Source organism: Trematomus bernacchii, unplaced genomic scaffold (assembly GCF_902827165.1).
Source record: "Trematomus bernacchii unplaced genomic scaffold, fTreBer1.1, whole genome shotgun sequence".
Lineage (NCBI taxonomy): Eukaryota > Metazoa > Chordata > Actinopteri > Perciformes > Nototheniidae > Trematomus > Trematomus bernacchii.
This window is the reverse complement of record NW_022987754.1, coordinates 110,319-136,252: the sequence shown is the minus strand read 5'-3', so window position 1 is coordinate 136,252 and position 25,934 is coordinate 110,319. Positions and strand designations below refer to the sequence as shown.

Sequence of the window (25,934 nt, the reverse complement as noted above, 5' to 3'; positions counted from 1 at the left end):
ATCAGTGTGTTTGTGCCGGGGAGAGGAGACACCCCCTTGATGAGAAACTTTAAGAAATGATCGGGGAATCCCTCCGGAGTGGAGTCATGACGACTGGATCTGAATTTTTTATTTGGTGGTTTGTGTTCCAGCTGTCAATCAGCTGTGCACAGCGTCTCCACTGCAGCCTGTGCGTCTATTTATCCAAGTTATGTGTTTGTGTGCACTGAGGAGTCTCAAACAGGCGTTTGTTTAATAATTTTAAGATTGGCTTTAATCAATTTGTGAACATTAATTCTTCATATTTGATAAATGAGAGGTGACATTTTAGTTATGGTATTATTTCCACATATTTTTCTCCCTTCTTCCTTCTGCCAACGGTGTCACAGTTTCTCGTCTCTCCCGTTTTTGTGCGTACCGCGTACGGATGGGTCAGAGTGTGCGTGGAGGACTGCACATTTTCCCGTTAAGTTTGTTTTTCATAAATCGCAAAAATTGCTTTGAAACTGGCGTACGCCATCTTTTGAGCGTACGCACCGTTTATAAATGAGGCCCCTGATGATTGCAAGCTATTTCTCTACAGTCCTTTCCTCTCAAAAAATTACGAGATCACTGCAAAATGTACAGTGCATTTTACACCACTGAATACTAAGCTTTAACTTAGGTAGAGTTTAGAAATCAATATTTGGTGGAATAACCTTGATTTCATGACACATGAACAACAGCGTTCATGTGTTAGCATCCTCTCCCCCAGTCTGTCATATTGCGGTTGGGTGATTTTCTGCCAATCCTGGAGCAAACATTTAAGCAGCTGTTTTGTTTGATGGTGTGTGTGCACACTCATTATTAAAGGAAATATTTTGTGTACAAATAATCAAACCTATTGGTGAGTAAAGGCTATGACTTATTTACATGTTTTGATATTTTTATATAAATGTTATATTAATTGATCATAGTTTTGTCACTGAAAGAAATGAATAGATCACTGCAAAATGTACGGTGTATATGGTCTGACCATTTATAGGTATATATTTGAGTAAAATTAAATGTTTTGGATTATTCTGTAAACTACTGAAAAAAAGTATTTAAAATTAAAATATTGTATATAATTAGAAGCACTTTCTGATAATGACAACTGGTCAAACCAGCTACAAATATGCAATACTTTTGGACCTCAAATGATGTAAAGAAAACAAGTTACTATTAATTTTAAATAAAAAAAAGAATATTTATATTTATATTCTGAAACTTTGCTTTTGAAGTGTTAGCATTATGTGCGCTATTAGAGCATGCAAGACCCATGTTAATTATGTTGGAGAGCTTGTGTTCTGCTCAGTTAGTCCTAGCAGACATTAGCTTTGCATGTCTACAATTTAACTAACAATCTAATTTAATATGACCCAGTTCAACCACCCAATTATACTGTATGAGTATGAATTTGCATATCATTTTAATAACTGGACTGATATTTAAATATGTATGAACACACAGTCCTCCTAATAAGATACACCAGGATCTTAAACAACAATAATTGATAATATATATATATATTTGGAATATAAAAATGAAGCAGTTTATATTTAATAAATGTAGTACAGAAATACAGATTTTAATATAATGTATTCTAAATGAAAATAATACATTCCTGTGCTTGTCTTTCTGTAATTGAAGTTGTTCTAGTGAAATAAATTGACAATGTCACAAGGGGGGCGATAGAGAGTAAAATGTGTATGAATTTTTTCTGGAGAAGAAGTTGCTCTGCTGGAATAAATCAGCAAAGCCACTAGGGGGAGATGGAGAGCAAGAGTGTGTGTATTCAGATGAAAAAAAAAAGAGTAATTACACACACATAAACTCAGTTTAACATTTTTCTGAGGACCAGTCTGAAACTTTGAGAGAAGCTTTTAAACAACCTCTGGAGGCCATTGCAGTCAAAACAAAGTGAGGACCGGCCTAAATGTCCTCACTCTGCAAAATGGTCCTCACTCCAAGGGTTGGTTGATAACCCGTGTGTGTCCTCACAAAGATGGCAGTACAAACACACACACACACACACACACACACACACACACACACACACACACACACACACACACACACACACACACACACACACACACACACACACACACACACACACACACACACACACACACACACACACACACACACACACACACACACACACACACACACACACACACACACACACACACACACACACACACACACCACCTCCTGCAGCCACAGAGCCAATAATCCACAGGAACATGAAGACATGTTGGGCAGATGTTAGAGTCGCCATGGCGGAGCGAGTGAGTCTGAACACGTCTCCTTGGGTCCTTCTCAGGTCGACTATTTTCATTTCCTCGGTCCTCGGTCTCACCGGAAGTTGATTTGTCTGCGCCATCTTGAGTAGCGTCCCATGGCTCTTATTTCTGCCGGAGGACCGAGGATCGAGGAGCGAGGAGCGATAATGGAGGAGCGATAACCGAGGAACCACCAGAACATCCTCCGGTGAAATCCTCAGATACTCTCCCCGCCCCCTTACTGTGTATCGCTCACTGATTGGACGATGCAGCGCATGCACTGATCTGATGCTTCTTGACATGAGAGCAGTTTCCCAGCGGAGTGAAGAAAACACATGAAACTCACGGGACTCACTCCTCAGTTTATACTGTGTTTTGTTTCAATGAATGCATCATTCAGTTACAAATATGTGATATATCTGAACAACAAAGTGGTCAAAAATTATTTTATTCATTTATTGGAAACATTTTCATGATCGCTTTTTCGTTTTACATTTTCATTTATTGTCATTTCCATTCAGTCAGTCATTAAGTGCTATTTAACATGTTAATTTGCTACATATCCACACAAACAGACAAAGTGTGCAATCCAATGAATGTTAATCTAACTGGGTTTTGATAGATAACATATCTCTCTTTCTTCTCTCAATTATTTTATTTCTATTGTGCACTCTAATCAATATTAATCCAACTATTGTTCGTTTATACATTTTAAGAATGGCGTTTATCTTTTTTGAGAATGAGTTCTTATTTTATTTAATGTATTTAGGTCTACAACAGATGATACAAATGTTTGTGTCAGTAAATGTGTACTAACAGAGGCGGGGGTGTTTGTGAAAATAACGGGGACAGAGCTGCTGTCAGAAGAACAGCTGTGCGGCGTCATCACAAACGGACGTCGCTTCACGTGACGCTCCAGAGGAAAGGACGTCCCATTGCTCTTAAAACTAATTTCCCTGCTTCTCGTGGTTTCCTTGCGTCTCTCCATGCTTCCCTGGTGGGAGGGACTAAACGCAGGGAAACGACGCAAGTGAGGGACGCAAGGATTCCATTTAATCGACCTGAGAAGGACCCCTTGTTAACGGCAGCTAGAGGGAGGACGAGCAGGGCGGGAGAGAAGGGAAGAAGAGAACTATCATCCGCAGCTAGTACACGACACGCCCACCTGGCACGACACTACGGTGGCTGAGAGACATTGATACCGTACATGGCAGATTAAAAACGAATTGCAAATGTTATTGTAGCATTTTAAGCAACTATTAGGCAAATAAATTAATAACCTAGTCTATCCGTTTGAGACACAACAGCATATGACTTTAAGCACAAATCATTTTGTCTAATTAATAAATTAAAACAAAAAGGGAGCTTAGTAAACTTTATTTTTATTTTTTAGTACATATAAAATAGGTATTAATGAGATCATCTATTAATTATGTTTGTCTAACTGCTACACATGTATTTATACATAAATGTAGATATTTATGAACATTTAAATATAGTTGTTAAAGGTTTTAAGATATAAATAATCACATCATGGGGTCATTAAGGTTTCAAACAGGTTCATGTAAGGTAGGCCTACTATAACCTGATAACATGAGCCTGTAGTTTGGTCTGTTATTGATATGGGCTGGACACCCCTTCACAATGATCATCATTGACTTTCTTTAGACCAAATTAGGAGAGCCAGTCAGGCCACTAATGAGCTCAATCATTCACATTTATTATTATTACTTTATAAATTAAGAGTACTAGGAGTCCATTTCAAAACCTTTGAAGGAATCGTCATGCATTCTGAATGTTTCTGTACTTTAAAAACATCATGGCTCAAGATCCTGTTCTTGTTTAAGATTATTCAGACTCATTTGTGAATTTAACATCCATATTCACTCAAAACTGAAACAACAACATTTTTTTATATAAAGGTTCACACTGAAACGAGTTCTTCATTCAAAATGTTGCGGGCAATTACATAAAAGCATATAAGAAGAAGGAGAAGAAGAAGTAAAATAAGTAGTAGAAGAAGAATGAAGCTGGTGTGTTTCGCGCAGCGAGACACTACAATACTAATTGTGGGCTTATCATGTTGATTCGACCACAACAGAAAAAAAACTAAAAACCTCTCGCTCTTTCCAGAGGGGCAGGTCAGCCAAAAAGGGAACAATAGGCAACAATAGCCCGTACCTGTGCACGTCCCTGCATTGCACGCTGTAGCCTACTCTTTAGTCAACTGGACATCACTATCAATGCGCAGATCACTGCACTGGTACAAACTCATCTATACCCAAGCGGCAAACTCTGGGGAAGAGCCGGGACGCCAATACGGAAGTGCCACAAACTGTAGTTCATATATTGGCCGATAGGCGATGACTGCAGAAAGGAGCAATTTCCATAGACCCCCATGTTAAAATGCCCAATTTCACAGCAGAAAAAAACATGTTTCTACCCATGGATCCAATAAATATTATTATAGATATAGTTAGATTCCATCTTCATGATTATGAATCTGTGAGTGAATTGTTTTCTAACGCGACCCTTTTATTTATATTAGGTCTTAACGTTTTTGCTTAAATTAGGGCGTGGTCACTTTGATGGACAGGTACGTGCCTCACTGTCAGCTAACAGCAATTTGTCCACTCTGCTACACTACAACGTTAGTTAGTTGTAGTTACTGGACTTGACCCTTTAGCCGTGTTCATGGTGATTGTGCCTTTTAGGGAATATTGTAACAAATACCAGACAATTAAAATGTCGTGCTGTGCGCTTGAATGTAGTAACAGAACTTCCAAGAAGTCTAAAATGATAATATTATACATGTTAACCCCGTTAGCAGGTGTTTGTGTGCTTGTTAGCTTAGCTTGTTATGTAGCTTATTAGCCAGCTAAGGACGTAACCCTTTATACATGTATATATTAGGGCTGTCAGTCGATTAAAATAGTTAATCGCGATTAATCGCAAATTAATCGCACCATTTTTATCTGTTCTAAATGTACCTTAGAGGGATATCTTTCAAGTTTTTAATACTCTTATCAACATATGAGTGGACAAATATGCTTTATATGTTTGTTTATTATCATTTGAACAATGACAAATATTCTCATGAATATTAAACACAACAACCTGAACATTACAAATATTCGCCTCAATTCAACCTGGAACCTCTCTCATACAATAATACAATACTGTGTGTGTGTGTGTGTGTGTGTGTGTGTGTGTGTGTGTGTGTGTGTGTGTGTGTGTGTGTGTGTGTGTGTGTGTGTGTGTGTGTGTGTGTGTGTGTGTGTGTGTGTGTGTGTGTGTGTGTGTGTGTGTGTGTGTGTGTGTGTGTGTGTGTGTGTGTGTGTGTGTGTGTGTGTGTGTGTGTGTGTGTGTGTGTGTGTGTGTGTGTGTGTGTGTGTGTGTGTGTGTGTGTGTGTGTGTGTGTGTGTGTGTGTGTTAAAGTAAACAGATATGGTTCTAAACTGTATTGAAGTAAACATGTATTATTTTGAACTGTATTTTAGTGAACATGTATTGTTTGAACTGTTTTAAGTAATCCTCACTTACACGCACTGACCCAGATATCTTGCTACACACACATACACCTCCTCCCACCAGCACACACACATATTCTTTTCAAGGTCCTTTCTGGGCATCAATATATCTGTGTACAATGTTTGGTTGTCTGGGAAAGAATAGTTTGTGTGAAATATTCCTTGGGAAAGTAAAGGAGTGAATACAGGTGCAGAGATAAAGATTGACTCTGTCCTTGTGTACTTCCGAATCTCAGAAGAAAACATACTTTTTTCCCAGAAATCTGATTCGCTGTATTGAACCCGACCAGAAGTGAATCCAACCAGTAAAAACACCTGGGGGAGTGAGCAGCTCACACAGCTCCTCCCCACAGACTCTCTGATTCGCTTCGGAGTAAAATGGGACGGAAGAGTCAACACATCTCCGCCCCAAAATATGGATATGAATACTGTTGTTTATTCATGTAAAATGCTTCCTGTCTCTGACTGGCTGGTCCCGATACCTGTATCGCACGGCAGTAGAGCTGGAAGTCCAGAGTACTCTGTAAACTTGTATAAGTGTTTTTTACCAGTAAAATCAGATTATTCTTATAACCTTTATTCCGGTGTTTTGAATTCCTTCTTTTATTAAATCTAACCAGGCTCATCTAACGAACGGCGCGTAGCAGAGGTGGGCTTTAAGCCACCACCACGGTGTTTGCTACAACTGTGTGTGTGTGTGTGTGCGTGCGTGCGTGCGTGCGTGCGTGCGTGCGTGCGTGCGTGCGTGCGTGCGTGCGTGCGTGCGTGCGTGCGTGCGTGCGTGCGTGCGTGCGTGCGTGCGTGCGTGCGTGCGTGCGTGGACACTGTGATGGATCGTTGAGCTATGTGCAGCTCAAGGCATATATGCTCGAACGGGAGCTGCCTGGACGCTGCAATCATGTTGCGCGCACTATCCGTGCTGAGTGTGCTGACTTTTCGTACAATGTCCCACTGTCTGGCTACCTGCATAAAGTCAAGTGCTCGGCGAAATGTCGCTTCTCTGTTTTCATTGAAACAGCTCCTTATATCCGTTAGCGCAGCTAGCTAGCACCAGATGCTAACAACAGCAACAACACGTAAGGTGTGCTTCGCTCGCGCCACACATACAAACACCCTCCCAGTCCTCCTGATGGCCAGTCCGGGCCTGCCGGTGAGCGTGGAAGTGTGGTCTGCCACAAGCGGGCAGCAGGAGCGGGGCTGTCAGCATCAGCTTGTAGATGGTATTTTAAACTCCATGCGCTCTGAAACTACGGGGCAGCCGAGAACAAAAAATACACATGCGTTAATCGCGTTATTAACGCGTTAACTTGACAGCCCTAGTATATATATATATATATATATATACAGTTTAGTTTATGATTCAGCCTTGGGTAAGACTTTTATAGTATATGGCTATGACGCCCATAATGCTAAACGGGAGCAAATGTTAAAAGGAGACCCAATTATCCCAGTGGTGGCCGCCGGAGCTAACGGAGCCGCAGGGGGCTAGCTCCAGCCGGCCTCCCGGAGCCCCCTGCGGCTCCGTTAGCTCCGGGCGGTGGAGTCCAGCGTTATAACTGGAGATCAAGGAATTCGAGATGGCAAATCCAGATCCTTTTACGGACTCAGGGTCTTCTGAGTCAGTCATTGAAGAGATCCGGATCATACGAGTCATTTGAGTCATATGAGTCAGCATCACCAAGACCGTAGAAATCCTATCGGTGAAACCGAAAAGTTGTTACATTTCACAAGCATATTAAACTGACGTTATATTAACCTCCGCTACACAGTGTATTTTGCTTTAATAAAAAATGTTGATCACAAAAAAAAGGGTTATTTTGCGATTTGGCAAATCTGAGTCTGCTGTTGACTCGTGCATGAGGACGAGTCTGCTGGATCTCTGGATCTGCTGCTATACAGCTACGGCTCTGAGTCCGCACGAGTCTGCTGTGTTTTGCACAGTGAGTCAGGATTTGCGAATCTGAGTCTGTGAAGTTCCGCTAACTCGTAGGCTACTGGTCTCTCTCGATCATTGACCTGGATTCACGGATCCCGCGATTTTGATTAAGTCCATTATGTTTCCGGCTCTAAATGAAGTTTCAGTGTAGACTTCTAACAAAATGGTCATGTTGTGCAACAGTCTCCTGCGTCTAATAGCTGCATTTCCAATAAGGATCTTACTTGGCAAAACGTTTATTTTGAACATAGCACACAAAAAGAAACAAACAATGGCAAATGATAGAAAATTGCAAAACAGTTAGAATATATAAAATGTCTTAATTATACAATTATTATTATTAAACATATAATTATATCTAATCATATGCCCCCCATATTTTCTCATGGACTGCGTAATCATTGCAATACTGGTGTGTGTATGTGTTAAATGTGTATAAAGTGGTGTCTTTTGCTTTAATAAAACATATTGATCACAAAAAAAGGTCATTTTGCGATTTAGCGAATCTGAGTCTGCTGTTGAATCGTGCATGATGACGAGTCTGCTGGATCTCTGGATCTGCTGCTATATGGTTACAGCTCTGAGTCCGCACGAGTCTGCTCTGTTTTGCACAGCGAGTCAGGATTTGCGAATCTGCGAATCTGCGAGTCTGCTGTTGACTCGTGCATAATCTAGCGCGGGAGCCGGGTGCTGGAGGAGGGGCTATGCTCGTGCACATGACGAGTATGGATCTCTGGATCTGCTATGCTATTACGGTTAGGAGATGTCGGCTCCTCTGAGTCCCCACGAGTCTGCAGGAAGTTTCACTGATCCACGTCCACTCCCCTGAGCCAAACGATCACTTCTGGCAGCTATCCTACTTGCTAAAGGGTAGGTAGATGGACTGGGGTACGTTGTAATGTGATTTTACATGTTATAAAGAGAGTAGCGAGTGACGCAATTTATAGTTTTAATTTGTACGTCACACCAAGTGTGGGACTCAAAGGACTCGGGTTAATGGAGAGGGGAGACTCGTCACGACCAGCTCATTTCTAGGATCCGGGTTAATGATCCGGATGAATCAGGACTCGCCCATCTCTACAAGGAATGCAGCGAAACGCGGACTTGGTTCGCCTGCAGCCCGCTGTAGTATTAGCTAAATAAATTATGTTGAACAAGGCTTATTAAGCTGAACATCGCCACAATTGTTCTGCTATGTATCAGTACTTTTATTTTATTAACGTGATGACAAGCATTAAGAATAACAAAAAATAGCTAATTCTCTTGCAGATTGTCTCGTTTGATTATGAATGTAACGTTTATATAGGGGAACACTGTTTTATCAAAACCAAAGTGCCACGCAGTAACTTGGTATGCATGTATTTCATGTTAGCTTAGCTTCTTAGCCTGAGCTAGCTCTGTTTACTTCCAGTTCGGAGGCAGCAGATCCCGCCTCGGCTCCGCCTCTTTGCCCTTATTTGGAGCAGGCTGGAGCAGGCGGGAGTTAGACTCTGACGTCACTGTCGAGCCGTTAGTGGCCGACTCCGCCTACTAAGGGCTTCTCGGCAAGTCTGCAGAATCCTATGGGTGACGTCACGGACCCTACGTCCATTTATATATACAGTCTATGTCTATACCTCTATGCTTGGACTGCTGCCCCTCTACATATCCACTTACATATCACACAAACAGTACAGCTATAGACTACGATCTCAAAATGACATCACTCTGTCCGTCGATCCCCTCAGTTCGCACGGTGTTTGGGAAAAAAGCCATATCGTACTCTGCCCCCTCGACCTGGAACACACTTCAGCAGGAACTTAAGCTGACCAGTTTGATACCCATCACGGATTTTAAACTAATTTTAAAAAAGCTGGAGAAATCATCTGTGGGTGTTTGCACCTGCTATATCTGACTACTGTCTATGGATTTCAATGACTACTTTTTACGATGTTGTATTGTATTGTTGCCTCTGTGTTTAGTGTCCTGTCTGTCTGTAACTTTGTGTGGTAGTGTTACCACTGACAGGTCTCTCTTGAAAATGAGACCTTGTGTCTCAATGAGATTTTACACCTGTATAAATAAAGGCTAAATAAAAGAATTAAAAAAATAAATCTACTCTAAGGCGCCCCCTGCTGGTGGGAGCTCTGCAGCACACTCACTAACAGCAGTACTGCATAAAGTACATCATAACACTACAGCAGCACACATAGGCGTTCCTCAAGGATCAGTACTTGGCCCCCTCCTCTTCATCATTTACATCCTCCCCCTCGGTCAGATACTCCGCAAATTCAACCTGGACTTCCACTGCTATGCTGATGACACTCAGATCTACCTCAGCACCAAATCCCTCCATAACCCCCCCCTTACCCACATCGATTCCTGTATGACAGCTATAAAAACTTGGATGCAACATAACCTCCTCAAACTGAACAGCAACAAAACAGAACTCCTAATCGGCTCCAAATACACCCTCAGCAAGGTCACTTAACATAACACTCACCATCGATGGCACCCCTATTTCCCCTCAAATCAGGCACGCAACCTTGGTGTAATCTTTGACCCCACCCTCTCCCTCCAACCTCACATCCACCAAACAGTCAAAACCTCATTTTTCCACCTTCGCAATATTGCAAAAATCCGACCCTCTCTCACCCGCCCCGCAGCCGAACGACTAATCCACGCCTTCATTTCCTCCCGCCTCGACTACTGCAACTTACTTCTCTACGGCATCAGCACTACATCCCTCAACAGACTCCAACGGGTTCAAAATGCAGCTGCACGTCTCCTCACGCAAACCAAACCATGGCATCACCCCAGTCCTCAAAGACCTCCACTGGCTTCCTGTCTTCCACCGCATCAACTACAACATTCTGGTCCTCACCTACAAAGCACTCCACCATTTGGCCCCCCCTTATCTCACAAACCTTCTCACTCCTTATCAACCCCCACGGTCCCTCAGACCCACCGCAGCCTGACTCCTATCCACCCCCACATCCACACTCTGCAGCTTTGGGGACAGAGCCTTCTCAGTGGCAGCTCCTAGGCTCTGGAATTCCCTCCCCCAAGATCTTCGTGACTCCGAGTCCCTCACAGTCTTTCAGTCCCGCCTCAAAACCCATCTCTTCAACTCTCATAAGCCCCCTTCCCCTCTCAATCGAGAAGCCCCTCAATGCAGTGCGCAATGCCTCAATGAGCTCAATGTGGGCGGGAGCTCAACATGGGCAGAGCTTCACAGATGACGCGTTGCATCCTGTTTCCCGGTAGCAGTTCTCTTCCCTCCCTTCAATCTAACCCTTCCCTTCCCCCCATCCTAACCCTAACCACTCCCTACCTTTTTACCTAATCCTAATCTTCCTTCCTCCATCCCAAACCTAAACCCCAAAACCTCTCCTACTGTAAGAAATTAAAATCAATGTTGATATGACGTAATTTAAATTAAATACAGGGTTTTAATTTAAAGCAGTTTTATTCTGAAAAAAACGGAAGTTCACACTAACTATTAACTTAACACTTTTATTCTGAAAGGTCTTCATTTCGGGTTAGCCCTGGGATTAACACTCATTTATTGACGCTGAAATAACGTTTATCAGGGAATGTTTAAATAACCACAGACATCAGAATTATATATATATATTAATAATATAAGATATAATATGTTACTTTTGTGACTGGGTAAATACACAACACGGGAGTCGGGACGTCACGTGACTCAAAGGTTGAGAAAGCTTGAGCTCCGCCCACGTTCAAATCAAATCAAATCAGGTTTTATTTATAAAGCACATTTAAAAGCGATTTTGGTCGAGCCAAAGTGCTGTACATGTAATAAAAACACATTACTACAAAACACAATAAACGACAATAAATTACACCAGATATAACTTAAAAAACAAAATAAGAATAAACACACACGGAAAAGTCAGGAGTCATGCTCCGCTCTAGCTAGAATGCCAGAGAGAAGAAGTGTGTTTTTAGTTTTGATTTAAAAACCCCTAGGGTCTGGGCCGACCTTACATGGAGGGGCAGAGTGTTCCAGAGCCTAGGGCCAGCTGCTGCGAAGGCTCGGTGCCCTCGGGTTTTTTTTTGAGACGTTGAGACGTTGAGGCATAGAGAGGCGAAGTCCCTCCCCTTCCGGTGGACCTCCATGGGACCTTATTTCGGAAAAGTTATGCATTGAAGTCAATGGAGAGAGAAAGATTATCTTTCGATCCCGTTTGAATTGAGCCACGAATTACACATTACACGATATTTGTCAATTTAAAAGATAATTTACAAGTCAAAAAAATAAAAATGTGTCGTAAAACTGTGAAGTAACACTTTTTTGTGTGTGAAACCGCTCAATGAACTACATCTCCCTTCTCGCACCACACACCAAGACGGCCGTCACGTTGGCACATTTCACTTCTTTCTTTCAGAATGAGGCGGAAAGTATTAAAAGAGGTGAAAATCACTACAAGTCTGGGCATGTTGAGAGCTGTACATACACACAAGGGGAGTTAGTCGGTTCTGTAAGAGCCAGCATGCGGGACCGGGATTCTGGGATTTGTAGTCTTTCTAGTTGCCTATTTTTCATAGTCTTATATTGCAGTTTTACGACAAACTGTGACTTTTTTTACTTGGAAATTATTATTTAAGATTGACAAACATCATATGTGTAATTCGTGGCACAATTCAAACGGGATCGAAAGATAATCTTTCTCTCTCCATTGACTTCAATACAAACTTTTTCCGAAATAAGGTCCCATGAGTCCCACCGGAAGGGGAGGGACTTCGCCTCTCTATTGCGCACTGCATTGAGGGGTACTACTCTCAATCAACTTCCTCTTGACTGCCTTTTCTGTTTACTTTATTTGATTTCTTTATTTTTGCCTGCCATTGTTTGTCTACCCTCCCTCATACTGTAAAGCGTCTTTGAGTTGTAGAAAAGCGCTATATAAATATAATGTATTATTATTATTACTCTGACTTCAGTAAGATCTTGAATGCAGGACTTTTATTTGTACTGAAGTATTTTTGACAATAATGTATTGGTACTTTTACTCAACTCAAGCATCTGAATACTTCCAAAATATAAACACTGCCTACCAGTGACGTGCGGTGAGGTTCATGGCTGGTGAGGCACTGACTCACTGAGTCAGATTTACAAATATTATATTTTGACCTTAATCGAAATATTCGGTTATTTTCAAAAGCTTTTTTAGTCTGATGCTTCGATTCATTTTAAACAGACCGTTCAACAAAAGGATACCCAAAATCTAAATATTGGATTGTTCTTTCTTAGTAAGATCCCATTTTCATTACAAATGTGGTCTTACCTTGACTTGAAGATGAAGTCCATGCTATCCTTCTGGACAACAATCTCTATTACTTTATTGTTAAAGTCCTCCTTATCTTCCTGTAGTTTCAAAAGTCTAGTTTGTTGTTTGCGGTAGAATAACAGTAGCAACAAGAACCTGTGGGCTCACGTGCGCCCCCTTCAGTGCGGCAGAGGTTATGGCTGCCTCTCCTGGTGCTTTTTTCATTGCCGTTGTATGATGAGACCAGCGAGCCTAAATATCATATATACGTGAAATAAGTTATTTAGAGACTATGGATGGCGAGGATAAATGTAATAAAGGGATCTACAAACATTACATTGGTGACCTACAGTGAGATGGGAACAGGCATGCGCTTAGGGCCCGCTTTCCAGCCAGTTTCTGTGGGGTGACGCATTCTGAGGTGAGGCAGAGCTCATCTGTGCCTCACCTTACCCCACAGTAACTGGCTTAGGCACGCTCACATAATAAGTGCCCGTGCTACTTTAGTGCCCGCGCTCCAGCAAGTTACTGTGGGCTTACGAGAGGCAGAGCACGTCCCTGCCTCACTTCTCATCGCTCCCGTAACGGAGCTCGGCCAATTTGCTGATTTTGACTATAAAAAGCGATTGGAATCATACATAAATACACACTTACAACACAGATCAGTGGAGACATTTTATTATTATTACTATTTAGTTTTTCTTTAGTTGTTTCTCCGTTACATTGGAGTAAGACAGGTGAGGCCCTGTCTCCCCTGACTGCACATTGCTGCTGCCTACATATTAATAAAAAAGCTGAATTCAATTGAAAAATACCACAAAATAAGGGGTCTCTTATAAATACATGAAATATTTAACAATAATCTATGAATAAAAAGGTAGTTGGCATCATCACTGTTTCTCGATACTGTCGCATACGTGTATGCTAAGCTAACATGTAGCTGCTCCAGCACACTCACAATGATGTCAAACAGACAGTCTGTGGTTAGTACAAACACACACTTTCTCTCAAGTACAGAAGTATGTCAGTACATGAAGTTAGTTACTGTCTGTTCTTGATCGAGCAAAACAAAAAGAAGGAAAGAATGCTTTCTTAGCCTCGGACAGAGTTAGTGACACGTGGGTAATCGATTCACCTCTCAAGAAGTTTGTTCTGAAATTCTCTTTTCCAAAATTGTGTCCAATGACAGTTCCCTGAAGGCAGCATCTCTCTGGACCAATGGGATTCCTCCATGTGATTTTGGATTATAGCAGAAAATAATCTCTGTGTCAAACAAACGTTTAGTTCATCAGGATGATCTCACATATTAACACTTTATGATTTTTGAATTAAAGCTAACATTAGGCTATCTCTTCAGAGCAGGAACAGGAAGTGGTTTTACGGCTCGGACAGAAGAAGAAGAAGAAGAGGAAGAAGAAGAGTTGATCTCATTGCACCAAGAAGCAGAATGAAGGACACTTCTCTCCTGCTCCGTGAGTAACCCTGAACACATTTAATACTTCCAGATATGAAAGAGGGATAAAGGGTCATGTTTAATAGATGAGAACAAATGGGGTTTAAATGTTATAGAAACAGTGAAAAAGTGATCAACAATGTCTCTCTCCTGAATGCAGGACTCGTGTTTCTGTTTTGAATGTAATCACTTCAAACTAATAAAGTGTTGTGTTGATCTCCAGTGCTGAGCTCCCTGTTCTGCTGCTCAACAAACGCAGGTCAGTAACCTTTAGATTCTCAGGAGGAAACACTTTGCTGCTGGTTCTCTTTCTCAAAGACACAGAGACATTCTCTTTTTCAAAGAATGCTTTAAAGGCTACATTTATTTCTGCTCACTAAACTATATTGAGTTGAATATTTGATCCTGTTTGAGTGTTTGTTAACGTGATGAAACCACTGTCTCTGAACACTCTGACGCCTGAACGCCTGCAGTCACTAAACCAGTCCGTACCAGATTCTGGGACGAGTTTTATTTTTTAAGTTTGACTCAGAATCCAATAACTCCCTGCAGCTCGTCTGACGGTGACTCCCAGCAGCTCTCAGGTATTTGAAAACGAACGTATGTCTCTGAGATGTGAGGACAACTCTGATGGATGGACTGTGAGGAGAAACACGAGCATTGATAACAGAGCTGAGTGTAAAGACTGGGGAAGACCTGCTGGTTCCTCCTGTAACATCAGCTTCCCTGACCCTTTGGACAGTGGAGAGTACTGGTGTGAGTCCACTGAGGGATCCACCAGTAACACCATCACCATCACCGTCTCTGGTAAGATCAGCCTCTCTGTTTCCTCATCAATACTACGAACCCGCCTACTTCCTCTCCTCCTCCATCCACCATGGACCCGACCACACCCCAACCTCATTCCCGCTTCCTCCATATTGTGTTCAGGGTGATCTGCCACCTGGTGGTTTTCTGCCCGTACTGCATCTCCACTTTCCTCATGGTGTCTATATATCGGGAGAGGGCCAGAGGTAACTTCTCTCAGTTTCTACATCTAAATAAGGGGTGTCCAAACTACGGCCCAGGGGCCAAATGCTGCCCGCGGACCATTTTGAATCGGCCCTCAGCAAATTCATAATGTATAATGGAATATGGCACAAATTAAACTTGTGCTTGTCTTATATTGTACTTCTTAAATATAAATGTAAACATATGTTACACAGAAGTATTCATGTGTTAATGAGACCACTTTTCAAATACATTCAGTCAATTAAAGTTGGAAACATTTTCTAACAAATCTTAGTTGATAAGAAAAAGCCCAATGACTTATTTCCACAACAAGCTTGAAATAAACCTTCATATTTCCTCTTATTATAATCAATCTGAGGATCTGCTTTAAGGGATGAGCTAAACACTCACAAGCATCATGTACCTACATTTGATTGATTTTACTAACTGAACTTACGAGGTAATAAACCTCCAGTGAGCGGCCCAGCCCTTCGTCTATTTTTCAGTATGCGGCCCTCGTGAAAACAGTTTGGACCCCCCTGATCTAAAGGGATTTAACATCCACCAAAACTCTTAATACGTTTTCTACATTTTCTTTCTGACAACAGGAAGCGACCACGCTGAGCAGGGATTGGACGATGACTACGATGATGTCATGTCTGCTGTCACCACGGAGCATCAGTTCTGAAACAGTGGAGGACCCAGAACGCTTCCCTGAGGAACGCCATGTTTTGAACTCAGTGTAATTACATTCAATCATGTATTGACTGATATCGTGCACATGCAATATTATTCCCTTTATTTCTGAAGCAGTGGTCTATTAGCAATTATATTAAATACTCCTTCCAAAAAAATAAAGTTTAGCTTATTATTTATTCTACATTAGTATATTTCCCTTTAGTTATAATAGTGTTTTTTGGAAAAGGTATGTATTATATATCCAGTCATGAAAAACCTGAGCACATTAATCTGAGAGAGATGAGTTATTGTTTTCACAACGTAACTCCTGATTATTTGAGAATCCTTTGAGTGGGTTAAGATCATTCTTAGATTAAGTGAGAAATGGATTTAACTTCTGAATGTCTGCATCAATGGCATTAATAATTAATATCTCATTCTTAACTGTGAATGGTTTTCATTTATTTAACATTAGAAATGTTTTAGTCTGGACAAACTCTCTCTGTTGAGATTCCTGGAAAAGGGAAATGACAAAAGATTTTTCATAAAAAAAGTTGATTCAAAAACAAAACTCTGTTATTAGATCTTTACGGACGTCAGATGTCCTGTTGGGTATTCAGCCCTCCAGCGCCAGGGGGCAGTGTTGCCAACTTGGCGACTTTCTCGTTAAATTCGGCGGCTTTCCAAACCCTCCGGCTACTTATTTTTGTCAAAAGCGACTAACGACTAATTTAACGACTTGTAATGGTGTTATTAGGGACTTTTCTGGTGTTTGGAGACTCAAATATTGTTCAGCAGTTAACGAGCCGCGGGTGCTGCCGTGAGCCCCCTCTGCCCTCCCATAGTACTCACAGGCGCTCAGACTCACAGTTGCCTCCCGCAGCAGCTCAGCTGCAGTCAGAGCAGAGAGGAGACAGCCACACTCTCCCGCGTCGAGACGGCAAATGAATTGCGCATGAGCGGGATTTAAATGTAAAATGTAAATGTTTCTTCACTGTCACTGTCACACATAAATAACTGCCTTTCCTTTGCTTTGACTCACACAGCCTCAGTCACTTAATCACCTCGTCCACTGTGTGTGTGCCTCTGTGACAAGCTAAACATCCACGTAGGTCATCATGTCACAGTCTAAACTGTAGCCTATTCACAAAAGTACAGAAAGGAGTGGGAATCAAACCCTGATTTTAAAGGATGGTTGAAGCCATTTATTGGAGATGACACACGGGCATACTATACTGCCTTTATTGTAAGGGAGATTTCTACTAAAAACTACTAAAACAATTTCTACTTTCTACTTTTTCTAATAGAGACATTTCTGATCTACTGTCGTCTGGATTTACTCTGGTGGTTTCAAGTTTTGATCCTTGAAGGGGGTGGAACGTTTTTTTACCGCCATTACATGATATGCAAATTAGGCGATGACGTCATTTAGGGACTTTTGGCGACTTTTCGGACTGCCAATAGCCGCGTTCACACCAAGTACTTTCCTGTACTTAGTTCCGGCACTAAGAGCCCTGGCGCTTTTAACCCCAGGGTACTTAGTACAGATCGCGTTCACACCGGAGTACTTTTCCCTGAGGGAAGATTACAAGTACAGTAGGTGGCGGTAAGCACCTTAAAGTTGTTTGCAACCCGCTACAAAACAAGAGAAGAAGAAAAACTGATACAGGATCTGTTTAATCGCCATGTCGGTTTTCTTTATTGCACTCTCAAGACATAACATTAAATAGAAATATTTTAAATGTAACTAAAGTGTCAGTTGTACATGTCAGTAAACATTGTCAATATAAAATAAAGTGTCAGTTGTACTATATAATAACAGTAATAACAATATAAAATAAACTCCCAGGTGTAGGGAGTCTCAGCAGCAAACCCACCTTTATTATATATCTTCCTGAGACCCACTGCATCCGTCTGCCATAAACACTATACAAACATACATGTTAGTTTTGGCCCATAGTGGACTCCATGTTGTGTTGTGTGAAATGGGGGGGAATTAAAAGTTTAGGTCAAATAATATTTAAAATTATATAAATTGTCATATTTGTGTATGTGCCCCTGCCATTCCCCCACAAGGTTGCAACATTGATGATAAATAAATGACAAATAAAGCTTTGCCAGTTTATAACCGATGAAACATGATGGTATCAGAATAATCACTTACATGTGATGTATAGGATGCTACACAGGTCACAAAAGATAAAGTGTCAGGAGAAATAAGCTTAACCGCCATGTCGGTTTTCTTTATTGCACTCTCAAGACATAACATTAAATAGAACAATTTTAAATGTAAATAAAGTGTCAGTTGTACATGTCAGTAAACATTATATATAAAATAAAGTCATAACAGTAATAACAATATAAAATAAACTGTCCCAGGTGTAGGGATAGTCTCAGCAGCATACACACCTTAGTGCAACGTTGTGTGTCGTGTGTCAGTATTTACAAAAACTATACCAAATAAACTGTTATTAAATGCAGTTTGTCGCTCATCCTGCCGCTGCGCCGACGCTTCCTCATGGCGCAGCGCCCACACTTCATCCTGGTGCTGCTGGCGCTCCATCTGCTGCTTGAACACTTCTGCCTGGCGCTCCATCGAGGTGAGCATCTTGTCCTCCGTTTCCTGGGCCTTGGTGAACAGCACCATCTGATCTCCACGCAGCGACTCATTCACCACGGCACGCCGGTCCTCCAACGCCTGGGCGGTGTCAAAGAAATTCGCATCCCGTGTCCGCTTTCCTAAGAGGGGAAAATAAGCAATATACAATATACAAGTTTAGTCGCCATGTAGTTTTACAACATACTAGGAATGTGTTTTTTGTATTTTCACAAATAGAATTAAGGTTTCACAAATCTGAAACTGTGTTATAAAGAATGTTTAGACCCTCTGGGATAATCCAGTCCAAATAAATCGGCTATGCAGCGATTTAAGAGGTTCAAACACGGAGGATTGTTCCTTTTTGAAGAGTGCTTCATGTATGCTTGAACTTTGTTTAATGTTGTTGAGGCAAGTTAAACATAAAATATGATGAATATTATGAAATAAACATGATTGTGAACATCAGTTCGATGCGCAACGTTCTTTCAAGACAAAGTTACAGTGTGTGTGTACTGTGTGCTCGGGGCCGGTGTTAGCCTATTATGGCTAGCATGGCTAGCTTGATCTACTGAGCAAATAAAAGTACATCTGAGACCATTATTGTGCAGATTAAAACCCCAGTGCATGTAGTTGATTTTACCTTCGTCGTGGTCGTCATCGTTGGCCACTGAATCCGCCGTTTGTAGTCCTGCCCGAGTTTCTTTATTTTTAGCCGGTGTGCCGTGGGGCTGTGCACATTCCCAGGTCGAGTGAAAGCTACTGAACTGGCTTCAGTGCATTCCCTGGGTCGCGTCCCTCTGCGTAGATCTCCAGAAGCGCCGACACCTCCTCATCATTTCTTGATGCTTGCCCATAACTGCTTTCAAAAACAAACACAACGCACGGAGCGTTGTGTTTTTGTAGCGAGGAAAAACAATGGCGGCTCTACACAAACATTTTCAGAGTTTTACGGGCGTGGTTTGCAATTCGCCCAGCCAATCAGCACTGGGGCACTTTTGGAGAACTTTTCACCCACAGAAAAGTACGCTCTCTGAGTTGGCTCTAAAAATGGGGGTAAAAGTACCCGAGATTAAGTACGATTTTTGGTGTGAACGCGACTCACGGAACTAAAACGCGAAAAGTACGGTGAAAGTACTCCGGTGTGAACGCGGCTAATGGAAAAGGTTCCAAACTGCACCAGACTTCAGATGACAGTTAATGGTCCGGCCCTCAACAGCTCGAGACACCTACACACACACCTCGACGTGCGGACAACAGCCTGCGGAGCGTCGAAGACCCGCTCAACGCTGCTTGCAGCTTTAATTTAGTATTAAAGTTAATTACAGTGCTGGTGGAATCAACAGAACGTCATTTACTCATTAAAACTGGGTGTGAAGACAACTAGGATTTTAGAAATGATGTGTAAATAATATGAATTAGTGCAGGGACTGTATTGTTTTCTATTTCCTTCATAAAGTTACAAGTTGCATTTCACACCAGATTTCAAAATCATACATCATCGGCTAATCTGCGTTTATCTCCCGATGTTGCAGCCATTGACGCACAGGCGTCGTTTCATTATTCCTCTAACATTGTGTTTGACCCCTCAGTAATTAATCACACAGAAAACATTACCTATTAACAGCAGCGTCTTCCTGTAAACAACATGACTTTTGATTATTTTGTGTTCCCTGTTGTTAGAGGAGATCTGTTTGAATGTCTAAAAAAAAACATCCCGTTTCAGGCAGGAATAAACATCGACGATGTGTTTCTAACAAACAAGAGAGAGAAAGAAAAGCATTCTTCTCATCATCACGCACTTCCTGGTCTCATGTGGTGGCGAAGGTCATTTTAGTGATTTCACAAGGAAGTGGAAGTGACTCGAGGCCGCGTTCACACCGCAGCTACATGAGTCCAACATCTGAGTTTCACATCCGACAAACCATTCTCTTCGTTATGATCAGGTTTAACCATTTCAACTTATGTGCCGGTACAGTGTATAGTACTTTAAGAAAATCAAGACATTGTCATATCTGATAATTGGAAGTGTTAAAAATGTACAATCGGTTAATTATTTTGAAAAAGGGGCACAGTAAATGCTACGTTATCGTAATATAGCATTTTTAACCCTACTGATATGACCAGTAGCAGATTGGTGTTTGAACAAAGTAAACAATTATAATTATTTAAACTATTGTAACAAATGAATCCCTTTTCTCTAAGTTAAATAATAAATTATATTCTGAACAACCATAAAACCACGGTACATTTTTGGGAAAGTTCAAACATTATATTTATATTTCTGTGGCCGATGGAGGTTATAAAATCATAGATTGGCTCTTTGTCATTTTTTTTTCAACCCACTTCAAATGAAACTGTATCGTCCTTGGTCCGCATACAACGTTTAAAGCAAATGAAAGTCTTTCTGACGGACCAACTAAAAGATAGAATGAGCTCCCTGCATGACTTTAGTAGCAGTTTGTTCTCCTCGTTGTCTTCAGACGACTGAAAATATGAAAGATGTTGATGAGTTTTCAGCTTGACTAGAGTTTATTAAGAAAGGTTTGGGTCAGGAGCCAGTGTTTGCGGCTACAGAGCAACATGTTGATTTCCTTTCTTTATTCCAGGCGGTTGTTTTTTAAAGTGTTTTGGAACATTGTTTTGCAGTCGAGACGCTGAGTGTAGTATTTTCTTTTTAAGAGTGATCCTGCAAAATAAATCCTGTTTTTGTGTGTCTCTGCTCCTGATCCTCCGTGCACACACACTCCGTCTCGCGCAGTGTTTATTAAAGTGGCCCATATTGCCTCTGAAGGTCGATGGAAATCTGTTCACAGCTGATTGAGGCGCTCTCTCCGCCGCTGAAGCAATCTCTCGCTGCTGACTTCGATCAAGTTTCCTCTTTTGGCCGCAGTGCCAGGCTTCCTGATAATATTGCATGTTGTGGAAACAGGAACTCTGAGGTCTCGGGGGGATTCACGTGTAGCCTTGAGCGTTCACTCTTGGCTACATTTTTATATCTGACCTCGGACACTTTTCTTTCTCTGCTCAGGGCTCTGACACTTTGAATAAAATCTCCACTTGACACTCAATATACAATACATATTTATTTTAGGAACTTTTATAATAATAATAAAGCTTTATTTAGATAGCACTTTTCATACAACACATGTAAGTGCTTTACAAAATTACACATCACAAGTAAAAAATAAACAAGAAATTCCCCTCAGATTATTTGTAGGTACATGCAGCAAAATATAACATTTTAACAGGTTAATAGACACAAGGAGGTAAAAGGAATGATAATACAAATAAAAATAAATAATGATTTCTCTCCCACAGATAAGACACAAGACAACTGAATCGATGCAACAATATAAAACCCCATAAGTGAACATATAGGTACAACAGAAAGAAAAAGATAAGATAATAGTCATAAAAAGACCATAATTCTAATAAAGGTTCAACCATTAAAATATTTTAAAAAACAACGTAAAAATAATATTGCTATTGAAACATATTAGATTAATAAAATAAGATAAAATCCTTTAAGACCTATACAATCATTTATCAGGTGATGCTGAAACTGAATTACTTTTATCTCATGCAAATAATCACTTATACGTTTATTTGATATTTGATTGACTTTTCTACCTTTCCTCTGATGTTATATTAGATATGAGATACGTATTGGGCTATGAATCACTTATGAAACTGTGGTTCACCGGAGTGACCAACAGGCAGTGGTTCGTGCCCGGCCTTTATTCTCTGGAATCGAAGTGCCTTGGCATCACATCCAGCAGCTCCACTCCATCACTGTCACCTCGTGTTGATTTTAAGTGCTTACTCTACGTGCCGTTTTGCTGAAAGGCTTTTCCTGTTTTTGTTTAGTCTCTTTATTTTTCTGTGTTTGACAGAATTCCTGTGCAAAGAATGTCCCCGAGTCCACATATACTTTGACCGCGTGGACATAAAGGAAATTCCTTCAGAGCCACTGTTTTTCCGCAGGTGGCTGCATGAGCGGTTTGAAATCAAGGACCGGTAAGTGTGTATGTGTGTATGTGTGTGTGTGGGTGGAACAATTAATCATCTTGAAATTGCATGTTATTCAATCAATAAGTGAACTGCAGTTATGTTTTTACATGTTTTGCTTCCGCACACCACCAGTGTTATGCACAGATGTGTAGCTCGGCTTCAAAAACATATCCTAAAAATAATACCGTCTTCTAACTCATTCTTTAAATCTGTGTATATGCAGTTCCCTTTTTGTATAGACCTGTGATTCTGGGGCCAGTAACATTGGTATAAACAAAGGACGTGTTTTAAATATTATATTCAAATATAAGTTGGCTTGCCAAAAATAGTTAATGGCAGATAGAATTGCAGCTTAAGTGGTTGCTGGATGAATCTGAAGCTAATAAATAAATCTATTTATAGTTTAAGTCATTTAGTTAATGGAATAAATACTTAATCTTATTCTTGTTGCAGCCAACATGAATATGTTCTGCCTTTCTAATTCTTCTAAGCCTTTTGACTCTAGACTGTTCAGACAAAACAACACATTAGAATTCATTAACCTGGTATATAAAATGGCATTTATCACACAAAATGTTGAGCAATCAAAATAATAATCCTCTGATTTATCTGAGGATAAAAATAATAATGAATTGCGACCCTAAGATTGTTTTACTCAAGGGGCTTGACATAAAAAGTCCAGAAATCATTGATATGGACCGTAAAGAACAGAAGTGGAATGAAATAAAAGTTGTTGTCGTTCATATATTCAGTGTGCTAAGTTTGATCCCAACACCAATCAATCCACAAAAATCACTCAGGGGTCTGGGTGCAGTTTTTGTGCTGTAACTGCTGTAGAAATCCTAACCCGGACACATTTCTGCAACCTCCTCTTTAACCCTTGTGCTTTTCTGAGACGTGCTGAATTCCTAAGAGAGTTATCTGTCTTTTCAAAGGCTGCTGACGGACTTCTACGAGTCGGAGGATGCAGACAAAATACGCACGTTCCCGGGGGAAGGCAAACATTCTCCTCTGAGCCTTTCTAAAACCCTCCCGTCCATGGTGATCTTGGGGGGGCTGACACTGCCGCTGCTGCTGACGGAGAGCGGCAGGAAGGTGTACGTGGGGACCTGGCTGTACGGGACTCTGCTGGGCTGCTGGACTCTGCCCATAGAACAGCTGTACAAGAGAGCTATCAAGGTGTTTGACAGAAAGCCAAATTCATACCACCACTGTACCATCCTTGAAAAACACAATTTCTTGAGTTTTGACCATTTTAAGTCTTTTAAAAGTATGTGTTTTTTTTATAAATGTTTACATGGACTGGCCCCCCCTCCCTTAGGGGAATTCATCCACAAAAAACACACTGGACGCTGCACTAGGTCAGAAACCAGAGGAGACTGTGAAGTCCACCGTACGGACCACTTTTGGACAAAATGTCCTTTCCATTAAAGGCAGCTCTTTCTGGAATAGCCTCCCAACTGAGATACGGGATTGTCCCACTCTTAATAGCTTCAAAGGTCAACTCAGAGAATGGTTGAGAAACAAACAGACGTGCAATCACCGCTAAATGCACTTTAACACAGGGGTATCTCCTCTTGCACTTTATGTAGCTCTTGTATCTTCTCTTGAACTTTATATGTCGTAGCTGCTATATTGTATTGCCATGTGGTAAATACTTGTGTATGCTGCTCTTGCTCTCTTGCACTTTTTGCATATCATGTATTTTGTTTTTGCGATGTTTGTAAAATGTAATTTTCTTAAATGTTTTATGTGAGGGACTGCGGATGGAAATTAGCTCAAAGTTAAATCTGGCACTGTTACGCTTGATACATTTTAATGTTTTAAGTGTTCATTACTGTGCATTGTCCCTGCCAAATAAACGATTAAATAAAATAAAATAAATAAAGTCTTAATTCAACATTATTACTAATCGTACCTCACCCTGTACTGCACTTGTTCCTAGTTTTGAGATGGCCGTGGACTGGATTGGATTTGGCTATGCTCTCGCCATCGCCTATGGAGGATATATGGGTTACTCGAGAAAAGGTTAAACCCTTTTCATTTTGGCAGAAATCTTTACGAAAAATATGTGTCAGGTAAAAAATGAGCCCTGATAATCATTGTGTGTCTCCGTGTGATTGTAGGCAGCGTGATGTCCCTGATGGCCGGTTTAGTTTTTGGTGGGTTTTCTGCTTATGGTGCATTCAACATCTCTTATGACCCAAAGGACATCAAGGTCTCTTTGCGTGAGTACAGCTGAGCATGTCCCAAATAAATACAAATATAAATCAGAGTATTGAATTTAGTTCATGGTGTTTTCTTACTTTCAGTAACTGCTGGAGCCCTTTCGGTCCTGATGGGAATGAGATACAAGAAATCTGGGAAACTATTGCCTGCTGGCATCATGTCAGGGCTAAGGTGTGATTCAAACTTGATAAACATGACAACAAGTTAATTAATGAATGTAAATGTATATAACCAGGACTAGGTATTGCACAATTTATATATATATATTCTTTCTATTTATATAATATTACTATTATATTGTAAAAACATTATAAAAATATCAGACAATGATGTATTACTTTTTGATTTGCTGTCTCTTTCTTACAGTTTGTTGATGGTGTTTCGGCTGTTACTATCCCTCATGATGTGACAGGAGGAATAACTGGACTGACTCTCTCTCTATCAATGGACCAGCCTTGTTTGAATGAACAGCATTCCCAGCATACTAAAACAAGCCTTTTGTTTGGTATCATTACTTAACTAACATGTGACCAGAAAAAAGTCACCAGATTTAAGATTAACAACATACTGTATATTAGTGCAGTAAGTCTGCTTTGGTGATCTTATATAAATAACTGCTTTTTCTTGTGTTATATGTGCATGAATGTAAATGTCATGCTCTAAGATTAGCAGATGTACATGAGCTTATGTTGGCAGGGGGCTAACTATTCACTACAACTTCGGTGTTGCTGGCTGCTAATACTATCATGGTTTTAAATTACAGAAAAAGGGACGCCAAAATATGTATTCTTGAAGACATGCTATGTCTTTAACTTCAAATGATATTTACTGTCAATAAGTTAGTGATTTTTGTATTCATGGAAAAACAAAATAAACAAATCCTAAAATAATGACGTTTTTTTATGTAAACTGTGGATATTATACAAATCCTGTCATTGAATGAA

At 40.7% G+C, this 25,934-nt stretch overlaps 2 protein-coding genes across 2 annotated transcripts; both read left to right on the top strand.

Moving 5' to 3' along the window:
- Positions 1-14,427: 14,427 nt before the first annotated feature.
- Positions 14,428-24,673, top strand: LOC117496569. The gene is made up of 6 exons (XM_034148269.1): positions 14,428-14,502; positions 14,707-14,742; positions 15,036-15,290; positions 22,467-22,767; positions 23,697-23,896; positions 24,651-24,673. The coding sequence occupies exons 1-6, from the start codon at positions 14,478-14,480 to the stop codon at positions 24,671-24,673; spliced, it is 840 nt and encodes a 279-aa protein (XP_034004160.1). The 5' UTR covers positions 14,428-14,477.
- Positions 24,633-25,880, top strand: LOC117496573 (transmembrane protein 14A-like). Its single transcript, XM_034148273.1, has 4 exons — positions 24,633-24,789; positions 24,888-24,989; positions 25,074-25,161; positions 25,357-25,880. The coding sequence occupies exons 1-4, from the start codon at positions 24,714-24,716 to the stop codon at positions 25,397-25,399; spliced, it is 309 nt and encodes a 102-aa protein (XP_034004164.1). The 5' UTR covers positions 24,633-24,713; the 3' UTR covers positions 25,400-25,880.
- Positions 25,881-25,934: the final 54 nt, after the last annotated feature.